The 11996-nt window shown below is 34.3% G+C and overlaps 1 protein-coding gene and 1 pseudogene across 4 annotated transcripts; both read left to right on the top strand.

Annotated features, from left to right (window-relative positions):
* Positions 1 to 2610: 2610 nt before the first annotated feature.
* Positions 2611 to 3136, top strand: LOC106339209 (annotated as a pseudogene).
* A 3217-nt stretch (positions 3137 to 6353) lies between these two features.
* On the top strand, positions 6354 to 10923 carry LOC106337693. Of its 4 annotated transcripts, none has more exons than XM_013776827.1 (5): positions 6354 to 6443; positions 6537 to 6609; positions 6699 to 6785; positions 6882 to 6970; positions 7082 to 7399. In XM_013776827.1, the coding sequence occupies exons 1-5, from the start codon at positions 6411 to 6413 to the stop codon at positions 7091 to 7093; spliced, it is 294 nt and encodes a 97-aa protein (XP_013632281.1). In that variant the 5' UTR covers positions 6354 to 6410; the 3' UTR covers positions 7094 to 7399. The 4 variants fall into 4 exon arrangements, with proteins under 4 accessions (XP_013632281.1, XP_013632280.1, XP_013632279.1 ...); XM_013776826.1 differs by having other exon boundaries at positions 7079 to 7399; XM_013776825.1 differs by lacking the exons at positions 6537 to 6609; positions 6699 to 6785; positions 6882 to 6970; positions 7082 to 7399 and adding exons at positions 10241 to 10316; positions 10391 to 10456; positions 10541 to 10593; positions 10662 to 10923 and having other exon boundaries at positions 6371 to 6443.
* The last annotated feature ends 1073 nt before the right edge of the window (positions 10924 to 11996 follow it).

The raw sequence follows: 11996 nt of genomic DNA, 5'->3' as shown, positions 1-11996 counted from the left end.
TAACAACATATAAAAATCGAATGTGGACCTACTTATTTTTCAATTGAATGTAATTGACTACCTAATTGAGTGTCACCTATGCATTGGGGTCTCTTTTAATTAATACAAAATTGAGGTTATATCTTTTCAAATGTTCCTCAATTAATATATAAGGGATAATATACCAATGAGAAGATGGACCTCAATGAAGAAGTCGGGGTACACGCTTGTTACAGTTGGATACACTCTGTCTTCATAACAGTGAGGTATTTGGATCAGGTTTTTAATGCATGCCTCTTCGCTTGTTGCTCATCTCTCTGATTTGGAATCAGAGCAACCGATCTTGTCTTCTTATTAAAACAGGTCAAATTTTCACTTAGCGTGTTCTGATTTGGAATCAGAGCAACCGATCTTGTCTTCTTATTTTAATTCACCGTTTTATGGATTACATGTGAAAATTGCAAGTAACTTCATGTATGCGTGAGAGAAAAAAAATCAGGAATAAATAGACTCCATTACATGAAATGAGGGAGACAGAACTATAAACCACAGAAGAGAAAACAAATCCATGGAAACGATGATGAGCATAAGCAGACTCTCTTACATAAACCAGACAAATTAGGGAGACAAACTATATAAAGTCCGGCTTTGATTGAACTTGAGCTAATTAGGATTTGTACATAGCGTCCAAAGAACCAGATGGCAGCTTCCCCCTCTTCTCCAAGAATTCCACAGCATCCTTGTCAATCTGAAACCACAAGATGATCAAAAACACCATTCAATATAAATTGCGATGATGGTGTTTTGTTAGTTTACCGCTTTCAGCTCTTCATCGAATTTGGAAACAGAGTCGCCCGTAATGCAAGAAGCTTGATACCAACAAAAAAAAAACCAAAGCTTGATTATTAATCATACTAAATTATAGCCTTAACCAAACATAAATTGTATTCCTCAAGTCTCTACTCTCCTATTTTTTCATTTCTTTTGTTTGTGTTCTTTTTCTAAAACTTGTTTATTATATAGTGTACATATAATATAATGCTGGTGTCATCTTTTGGTCAAACCAATTAAATCATCTCAAATACTAAAAAAAAAGGTGAAGATGTATTTATATACTTGTATCGCTGATCTTGCATGGTGAATATTTTTATATCTTTGATCACCTTTTGTCACGTTTTATCTTTGTTGATGCGAGCGGCTATTACGTCTTTCGACAGTCGACACTCTCCCAGTAAATCATAGTTACGTTGTTTTGTTTTCAACTGTGTTACCTCGCATCGTTCAAACTCGGGATCGAATAAAAATCTTTTATCGGTTGTTTTAAGAGCGCTGGATTGTGCTGAATTTTGTTAATAAGAGATCGGGCAAGTGATATAACTCAACTAATGGATTTTTTTGTTGGGTTTTGCTGTTAATTCTTTTGCAATAAAAATGAGCTTAGGCTTTTACTAAAAAGAAAAAGAGCTTAGATGGTTCCCAGAATCATTGCATAAGTATCATCATTAATTAATGTTAACATGAATGAATACATATTAGATAAGATATATATAGCTTACCTAATATTTATGATAATCGTCTCTATTAGCTGTTCACGTTAATTAATCCATACGCATTCGTCGCTAAAATTAACATTTTATCAAAACAAACAAAGAAACATAAAAATGAGGGTGGAATTTTGTTCCATAACCTCATGCCTGCTCCTAATTGCTCCTTTTCCGATTCTACAAAGCTACGAGCCAAAAAGGTTTAATTATTTTGCGTCTACGTAAACATCATCTGTTTTAAAAAAAAAAGTTGAAATACTAACATTTATGTTATGTATTTCAAACTGGTAAAATATAGCCGAGTTCTGTTAATCTATTGGCCTCACTCTTTTTCCTTGAAACCAAAACATCGTTTTCCACTAAAATGCCAAATTAATTTATTTCTGAAAGACTTTAACCCTACATATATTATACTTATCGAAATACATATTTTGCTATGTAAATTTTATTACTTTAGTTTTAAACTCTTAACATAAAATGATTTAACACATCTAATTATCTTGTAAGCTCAAAATGGTTTCTCTTTTGGAAAAGTAATAAAAGATTATGAATATATACAAGGAAGTTAAATGAAAATAAAAGACATCTAACTATCCACCAGTAAACATTTTAACAGTACAAGATAATTAGAGAACTACCACTTAATTACTTAAACTTCACATTCTCATATTTTCATGCAATTACATTTGACGAGTCATTTATAAAGCTCCTAAATTCAATCTATCAAAGCTAATAGCACATCCAATTCTCTTCATCTCTTCATATATGGTTTTCTTTACAACTTTTTGTCATATTTAGAACATAAAATAATAAACATCTCTAAAAACTTTACATATGGTTGAACTTTATAGTGAATTTGATAGGTGTGTCTTGTGATATAAAAAAACCATAATTGTAAAAGAAATGTTAAATATAATTATATCAGGAAGACTAAATAGTATTTTTTTTTTCCTCTCTCTCTCCCCTCCCTCCCTCTCTCTCTCTCTCTCTCTCCACTATTTATTAACCCTAATATTGTGCCATTCTCAAAAAAGTTTTATAAAAGGTTCTCAACTCAAGTTCTTTCTTTTCTCAAAGAACCCAAACAATGGCCTCTGCATACAACCCCATATACACAGACGTCCCTGAAAAGGACGTCTTTGCCCTCCACTTCCTCCAAACCCTCTCAAACCTCAGAACACAAAACTCTTTCAGTTCTCCTGACAATAAAACAAGCGATCGTGTGAAGAAGATCAAGAAGGCTGCGTACGTACGTGTCCATGGCCAGAGCAGCCGGGGGAACTAACCGGCTGTGGAGTAGAAGCCTCTTACACCAAGCCGCTAAAAGAAACAACAAGAACGTAAGATTCCTTAGGAGGAAGAGGAGGGTGACGTGGCTCATGAGGAGAAGAAGTAACCGGGGAGATCCAATAGAGGATGTAGCGGCGGAGAGGCTGAGAAATCTTGTTCCGGGAGGCGGAGGAATGGAGACTTCAAAACTGATGGAAGAGACGGCTCATTACATCAAGTGCCTTAGTATGCATCATCAAACAGATTCTAATTCCGATTTCGTCATCAAAAGTGAAACGGAATCGTACACTCGAGTTCGTCTCGACGGAGATGGAGGCAGCTGATCTGGGAACGAAAACAGCGACTCTTCGAGCAGCGTACTTGAAGGAAGGTAAACGATAACCAATCGAGAGAATCGCCGGCGTAAATCGACCGGGAACAACCGTCATCGGCATTTTCAAACCTCCGTGGCTGCCTGTTGAGCACGAAGCTTCGCTAACAGAACCACAAAAACACTTGCGAATCGAAATTTGAAACAAATTTGAACCACAGACATGTTCGGGTCTAATACGTTTGTTGTGTATGTTGCAATGCTGTGAACTGAATTATCTATGGTTGTAATGTCGGATTTATACTTGTTTGGTCGGCTTTATATCAACTGGCCTCGGACTTCTCAACGTTTCTTGGTGTTAATGATTTCCCCCTATCCATCGTATCTTTGTTTCCCACTTGACCGTGGTGGCTTTGTTATCATGTGTTTTGAACTTTTACTCCATTGTTTTGAATGGAGAGGAAAGCTATCTCGAATAAGTCATGCTTATTGTTATGCTTGTTTTCCCATGCAATTTTTATACATATATATTTCAGGAATTCTACTAATGAATTTTTGTTCGCTTCATTTCCCTATGGAATTTTCTTTCTTTGTATCTCGTGTTTATTAATTACCAACACACGCAATTACCCTTTAGCTTCTTATTAAATTAGTGTACTACATAGTATGCGTTTTACTTTTGGTCTAAACCATAGTGGATAAAGTTGGTCGTTGACATTTGGTCATTCTTGCTCCACATTCATGTTTCTGATTATTAAGAAAATGTAACAAAGATAAAATACAAACTTGTTTCATAGCTATGTAATTAATTTATCATTCTTGTTATAAAAGAATGCATCTCTCTTTCTGTAAGTTATTAAACCAACCAACTTCTTAAAATAAAACTGGTAGTACAAAGAGATGTTACCACGAACAGCAAGGAAATGATTTGGGTTGGGTTGGGTTGTATGAACTCTTATTTGAGAGTGTGATGCAAAGGAGTTGACATATATAGGCTAACAATAACCCGCAGAAATGGTCTGTCTAGTCTAAAAGCTATAAGAATATTTTATGAGTTGACCAAAGAAGAGACCCCCATGCAAAGAAGCCAAAAAACAGTTTTGTCTTCACTTTAACGCCAAAACAAGAACGGTTTCTGATAACGCCATAATATTATATACATTCATTCTTTTCAAAAGATTAGAAATTAATGGAACCAATGAAATGCTAAATTAAAAAAGTGTATGATGCATGGCTTGATATTCGGCTTCGGACGAAGAGCGAGATACTCGATCTTGCATAGACGTTTTCCAGAACAATAGAGAGCCACCTAACTGTATAAACCAACAACTGAGAGAACTGCCTGTGATAGAACAAGCCCCCCCAGTCAGCAATACACCAAGCAGTAAGAGCCAAAGAAGTGTTCGAATGTAGTAAGATTCTTTGACCCGGACTGTTTTTCAAGTAACGAACAACTCTAAGAGCTGCTTCCCAGTGTTCTGATCTCGGATTTCCCATGAACTGAGATAGAATATGAATAGGGTAAGAGAGCTCTGATCTAGTCGTACCAAGATAAATGAGTTTCCCAACCGAACGTAGATAAGAAGTTGCATTAGGAAGCAGTGGACCGTCAGCAAGTGCCAATTTATGATTATGTTCGATAGGGAAGGAGACTGGTTTTACTCCTAGCAAGCCTGTTTCCGAAATTATATCAGTTGGGTTTCTTGCTACTTCGATGCCAAAAAAATATCGCAAGACACCAAAATCATTCATATGGAAGCAAGAGCTCAAGTAGGATTTGAATCCGTTAATAACATTAGTAGAGTTCCCCGTAATGATCAAATCGTCTACATAGACAGATACTTGAATTATCTTCTGATCTTTTTCAAATGTGAACAAAGAGTAGTCGGAATCGTTCTGCTGGAAACCATAGAAACCTACTTTACACGATCAATTTAAAGGGACGGAGGATTCCATGAAGCTGCTAAAAGAAATCCATTACAAAATGCAAGTAGTGTTATTATTACATGCTGAGGAGATTCCTTGCCATCATTTGAATTTGTTAGCGAAAAGATACGAGAGTTACACATGCCATCTTCCTAATTTCCATAACGCTTACAATTGATTTCCTTTAACAGAGTTGTCAACTTGGAATAAACAACTAACGATTTTCTTTAAACGACGCACAATTACCAAACCAGGCCCAAATCCACACATTTGCAAATCAAATCTCAACTACAAATAACCCTATAACTACACCTTCTTAGACACTCCACCGCCAAAACAACATGCGGCCACATAATGACAATAGACTGTAGCCCAAATACAGCAACACTCACCACACCCGTGTTTGCAAACGGCAATGCGTACACGTCCTCATATATCTAAAACAAAATATTTCCCAGCCCCCACAAACCATTTATGCATACCAACATGTAATAAATAACATACGAAATTAACCATACATAACCACACCATCTATAGAGACAACAAGTAACCAAATTTACATAACCGCGCCCGTAGCAGGAAAATACTACTAGTTTTCAAATGAAATAAAATCTTCTAGCTGCAACATACTTCAAATCAACACTCCTTTGTGGTCCCAATCCAAACACACTCATCAAAACAAACTTCCAATTAATCGTTTTATTTTATCATGAAATAAAATAAAGATAATATCTACTGCAACACCTAAGTTTATTATTTTATAATCTATGATTTGTATTTATTGTTTCAGTGGTTATGCTTAAAATGTGACATTGATCAAACCCGGGTTAGATGCCCGCTATGGGAGTAATTATTTATTTTTATTATTTTCATTTTGTAACATAAAGGGATAAAACGATGACGTTTTTTAATTTTGCATTTTAAAATCATATAAAATCATGTTGCCATACTAGTTTTAATAGATAGTCAACTCATAGAATTTCTGTCAATATATTTTAGCACATGTGATGGGTGTATGATTAGATCGAAACTACAAAACATTGTTGTAATAGGCATTGTCCGTTTTTCCCTCCAACACATATTAAAGTTGGTGTGTTTCGTTTTAGAAATAGAAAGAATATGATATTTTAATATTATATTTTTTCCAGCAAAAATAAATAAATATAAATATACATATAATATTAAAATATTATATTCTTTCTATTTCTACAATATTAAAATATAATATTATATCTATGCAACATCATTTCTGAAATTGAGTTGATTTGGGCCAGGGCCAGGGCCCATAGAACTAAATAAACATATTTAAAAGGCAAGAGTGTCGAAGGAAAAGGACAATCGTCGAAACCTAATTGCCGACCATGAGGGCGAACCTGGGATCTTTGGTCGCGAAGGTAGATCTCGAGAATCAAACCGCTTGCGATGTTCTGTTTTTTTCTTTGTTTGTGCGCGATCTATCTGATTTTCGACCAACGTTTTGTTCACAGGCTTACCGCGTTCGTCAAGGCCGTACTTTCTCTTCCTCTTCTTCCTCTGCTACCAATCCTATCGACAACAAAGGTTAGCCACTTTCCTCTTTTCCCCCTGATGAAATATATCAAAATCTCGAGCCTCTATTTTTATTTTGATATCTGCAATTGTTCTTCCAGGAAAAAGATCGGTCATCAACACAGTCAATAATTTAAGTAATATGGTCGCCTGGTTTACTGCTGGATATGTGTTTAAATTTGGTTGGGGTAATAAAAATTGAATTTATTTTGGTATTTTCCTAGTGATAGAGATAAGAGAAAAAGACAACATGTTCATCTGTGTTTTGCTTACATATTTCTCAGAAGCGTCGGCCTTATACAAATCCAAGCGAAAGTCGGATAAGTTGTGGGAAGAATATAGACGCGAGTTAGAACGTTATCATGAGGAAAGGGTATGAATCTTTCCCCTCTCTCTCTCTCTCTGCTCTTTTTAGTTTGGCTTTCGAAGTTTAAAAACTAACTCCTATATGTGTGCTTTTCTTATTATCTCGTGCATTCAGAAGGCAGAACCGTAGCCTGCGTGGATTATCCGAGGAATGACATGTTCGGGTCTAATACGTTTGTTGTGTATGTTGCAATGCTGTGAACTGAATTATCTATGGTTGTAATGTCGGATTTATACTTGTTTGGTCGGCTTTATATCAACTGGCCTCGGACTTCTCAACGTTTCTTGGTGTTAATGATTTCCCCCTATCCATCGTATCTTTGTTTCCCACTTGACCGTGGTGGCTTTGTTATCATGTGTTTTGAACTTTTACTCCATTGTTTTGAATGGAGAGGAAAGCTATCTCGAATAAGTCATGCGTATTGTTATGCTTGTTTTCCCATGCAATTTTTATACATATATATCTCAGTAATTCTACTAATGAATTTTTGTTCGCTTCATTTCCCTATGGAATTTTCTTTCTTTGTATCTCGTGTTTATTAATTACCACCACACGCAATTACTCTTTAGCTTCTTATTAAATTAGTGTACTACATAGTATGCGTTTTACTTTTGGTCTAAACCATAGTGGATAAAGTTGGTCGTTGACATTTGATCATTCTTGCTCCACATTCATGTTTCTGATTATTAAGAAAATGTAACAAAGATGAAATACAAATTTGTTTTATAGCTATGTAATTAATTTATCATTGTTATAAAAGAATGCATCTCTCTTTCTGTAAGTTATTAAACCAACCAACTTCGTAAAATAAAACGGGTACAAAGAGATGTTACCACGAACAGCAAGAAAATGATTAATTTGGGCTACGTCTTGTTTGGATAATATAGAGACGGGTTGTATGAACTCTTTTTTGAGGGTGCGATGCAAAGGAGTTGACATATATAGGCTACTAATATCCCGCATAAATGGCTGCCTAGTCTAAAACCCATAAGAATATTTTATGAGTTGACGAAAGAAGAGACCCATCCATGCAAAGAAGGCAAAAAACAGTTTGTGTTCACTTTAACGGTTTCTGATAACTGCAACGTTAAACAGAGAATTTATATATGAAGTATATTATATACATTCATTCTTTTCAAAAGATTAGAAATTAATGGAACCCAATCAAAGGCTAAAGTTAAAAAGTATATTATATTCATGCAGGGAAGGGCACACCAGCTTCATCAGCAAACTCTAAAAACCATATATGTGATGAACTTACCAACTTCACACTGATGACAATGTCATTACCTTACTCTCAACCATCTATAATTAATAATGAGTTCTTTTTTCAGATTCATATCGTTATAAAGTAACTAGATACTTTGAGACTCACTTTATGTCGATTTATCCTTATTGCTTGATCTCTAGCTTCATAAAAATGTTCTTGTTTAATTTCACACTTGCTTTCTTCTGGTTTATTCATTTTTGATTGTGAAGTACTGAAATAAATAACATCTCTCGATCCCTAAAATGTTTTGTGTATAGCTTACTCGTGTTTAGACTCTCTTTTCCTCGCATATTTCTTTCGTTACTTAGATGTATGTGAGCTAAAACAGCAAATCAATAAGCCTTGGGAACCTTTTGATGTCCCAGATGGAGTAGCATAGTAAGTAGAATTACCATAATGATTTGGGCTATGTCTTGTTTCATTGTTTGGGTAATGTAGATGGTCGACATGACTCTTATTTGAGAGTGAGATGCAAAGGAGTTGATCAAGGCTACTCCTAAAAACCCGCAGAAATGGCCGATTCTTCATAGTTATTGTATGGGTATTCTATCTACGCATAAAAATATAGAAGCTTTCTTCAACCTTACTTCTACTTTAAAGCGTGGTAGGCCACAATCAATTTGTTCTAGTGTTGGCAGAGTTTGCATCCTATTTCTCTATTATTGTTGTGTTAGACAATCGATGGTTATCACGCATGTTCAAATCTTCCAGCAAATTAAAGAATATACTATAGCATTTAAGTTTCAACTCTTTTAAGTCAAACCAACTATGTAAATTTTGTTATAATCTTGCTACTTTCAAATAATATCATTTTATACATCACATTTTAAGCTTTTCTATTTAATTGTCTCTGTCTTCAACTTTAAAAAAAAAAACTCGGCATGTACATAGATCTGTTGTCTTTTTGCATTGCTTACATTTATTATCCATATATTTTTGTAAAGGTTTTTTTTTGTCAAAGCTGAATTCAATGATACAAACATTATAGAATAGTCAAATCTTTGTGTGATTATTATAAAATATAAATACATTTACAAAATAAGAAAGTAAAGAACTTTCTTTGAAAATTCATAGAAAGTGAACTATTGGGCGAAAAAAACGAACTTGTATATAAATCCCCTAGACATTATTTGAAAACCGATTTGCCACATGTCCTATCTACAATCATTTTCATGAAAATATGACATGACTAATAAAAATTGGTGACATGGCTTATGAATAAATATGACATAGACAATTACATTTAATATTGATTTATATTTTTAGTAATTTTTTAAAAATATTATAATAACTCATACATTACATTATTGTTGATTTATATTTTAACTAAACTTTTTAGAATACAGTAATAACAAATACATCATCACTAAAATAAATATATCTAAATATGAATTATTTTTTTTTTGAAATATTATTTAATCCTATTTTTTTAATTATATAAATATATTACTAAAATTTTCAAAATTTTCTATAATATTTTTAAAAATATTATATATATTTTTGATAATTATACAATTTTATATCAATTTTATCTACCTTATGCAAGTAGATTTAATATATTGAACTAAAATTAATAGATAGAAAAATATATCTAAGACTATAATTTTTAATATATACATATAGCAGAAACCCGCTAAGGCTCTATCACTTCTTCTTTTTTTTTTTGTAATAACATCGGTAATTTCATATAATATTAAAATATTATATTCTTTCTATTTCTATTTCTACAATATTAAAATATAATATTATATCTATGCAACATCATTTCTGAAATTGAGTTGATTTGGGCCAGGGCTTGGGCCCATAGAACTAAATAAACATATTTAAAAGGCAAGAGTGTCGAAGGAAAAGGACAATCGTCGAAACCTAATTGCCGACCATGAGGGCGAACCTGAGATCTTTGGTCGCGAAGGTAGATCTCGAGAATCAAACCGCTTGCGATGTTCTGTTTTTTTTCTTTGTTTGTGCGCGATCTATCTGATTTTCGACCAACGTTTTGTTCACAGGCTTACCGCGTTCGTCAAGGCCGTACTTTCTCCTCCTCCTCCTCCTCCTCCACTACCAATCCTATCAACTACAAAGGTTACACACTTTCTCTCATGAATTGGGTGTTGTATTTGGAGGGAAGACCTAAGTTTTTTGCTTTATGATTGTAGGCGATATTTCTATTTACGAATACCTCTTCAGTCGAGGTCTGGTATCGTTCATCGGGTTCGGCGTAGGTAAGAAGCGTTTGCGTGAGAGAGAGAGAGAGATATAGTATGATTAATAATCAAGCTTTGGTTTTTTTTTTTGTTGGTATCAAGCTTCTTGCATTACGGGCGACTCTGTTTCCAAATTCGATGAAGAGCTGAAAGCGGTAAACTAACAAAACACCATCATCGCAATTTATATTGAATGGTGTTTTTGATCATCTTGTGGTTTCAGATTGACAAGGATGCTGTGGAATTCTTGGAGAAGAGGGGAAAGCTGCCATCTGGTTCTTTGGACGCTATGTACAAATCCTAATTAACTCAAGTTCAAACAAAGCCGGCCTTTATATAGTTAAGAGAGTCTGCTTATGGGCATCATCGTTTCCATGGATTTGTTTTCTCTTCTGTGGTTTATAGTTCTGTCTCCCTCATTTCATGTAATGGAGTCTATTTATTCCCGATTTTTTTTCTCTCACGCATACATGAAGTTACTTGCACATATAATCCATAAAACGGTGAATTAAAATAAGAAGACAAGATCGGTTGCTCTGATTCCAAATCAGAACACGCTAAGTGAAAATTTGACCTGTTTTCGCGGCCAATGTCTGAGTCCAGAAATTCCAACATCGTTTGGTTACAAACCTGAATCGTTTGGGTTGTCCTGAAGCTACAAACGACAAATGAAGCATTCATGCAAGGCAAATCAAGGCATGCAAACATCTCCATTACATAGCAAAGGTTTCTGAGTTTCTTTTAAGGCCGACCTTGAAAAGATAGCAATCAATCTAAGTTTAGTCTCTTAGCTATATTTTCTTTTTCAAGAATGCCATGCATGTCCATTTAACCACTTTTTTCTTATAAAATCATGCAACTTTCCTTGTGTCCTGATAATATCTAAATATGTACAGAGAGATGAGCAACAAGCGACGAGGCATGCATTAAAATCAAACCGCTTGCGATGTTTTTTTTTTTTTTTGACATCAATAAGCTGAGAATTTATACATGAACTATATATTATATATACATTTGTTCTTTACCAAAGTTTAGAAATTAATGGAATGTAATGAAAGGCTAGGCTCAAGTTAAAAAGTATATTATATTCATGCATGGAAGGCACACCAGCTTCATCAGCAAACTCTAAAAACCATATATGTGATGAACTTACAAACTTCACACTGATGACAATACCATTCATTACCTTAATAATTTTATTTTCAAATCTTCTTTAAAATGATTCTCTCTTTTAATAAGATAGATAGATGCAACAGCATTTGTAAATTGTGTTGCTTTGGGCCAGGGCCCATAGAACTACATTAACATATTTAAAAGGCGAGAGTAACGAAACCTTGCGTAAGAAGATAAGTGGAAACCTAATTGCCGACCATGAGTGATGTCTCGAGTTTTAACCCGATTATCTAACTGCAAGTGCACAGTAAAGTACGCAGTAGTAATACGGGATCGAATCCACAGGGACCGATGATCACACGTAGAGTTGCAGACAAGTTAATAGCTACAGCGAATCAAAATATATTTTTGATGGTTTTTATTTAATTTTCTCTAGTGTCACAAA

This window comes from Brassica oleracea, chromosome C4, assembly GCF_000695525.1.
Source record: "Brassica oleracea var. oleracea cultivar TO1000 chromosome C4, BOL, whole genome shotgun sequence".
Lineage (NCBI taxonomy): Eukaryota > Viridiplantae > Streptophyta > Magnoliopsida > Brassicales > Brassicaceae > Brassica > Brassica oleracea.
This window is presented reverse-complemented; position numbering and strand designations above follow the sequence as displayed.

What these genes read in the sequence shown, in the direction of transcription:
- LOC106337693 (XM_013776825.1), top strand. Translation starts at nt 6,411, where the DNA reads ATGAGGGCGAACCTGGGATCTTTGGTCGCGAAG. An exon ending in CAATCCTATCAACTACAAAG is followed by an intron (nt 10,317 to 10,390) that starts GTTACACACTTT and finishes TTATGATTGTAG; the next exon opens with GCGATATTTCTATTTACGAA. An exon ending in TCGATGAAGAGCTGAAAGCG is followed by an intron (nt 10,594 to 10,661) that starts GTAAACTAACAA and finishes TTGTGGTTTCAG; the next exon opens with ATTGACAAGGATGCTGTGGA.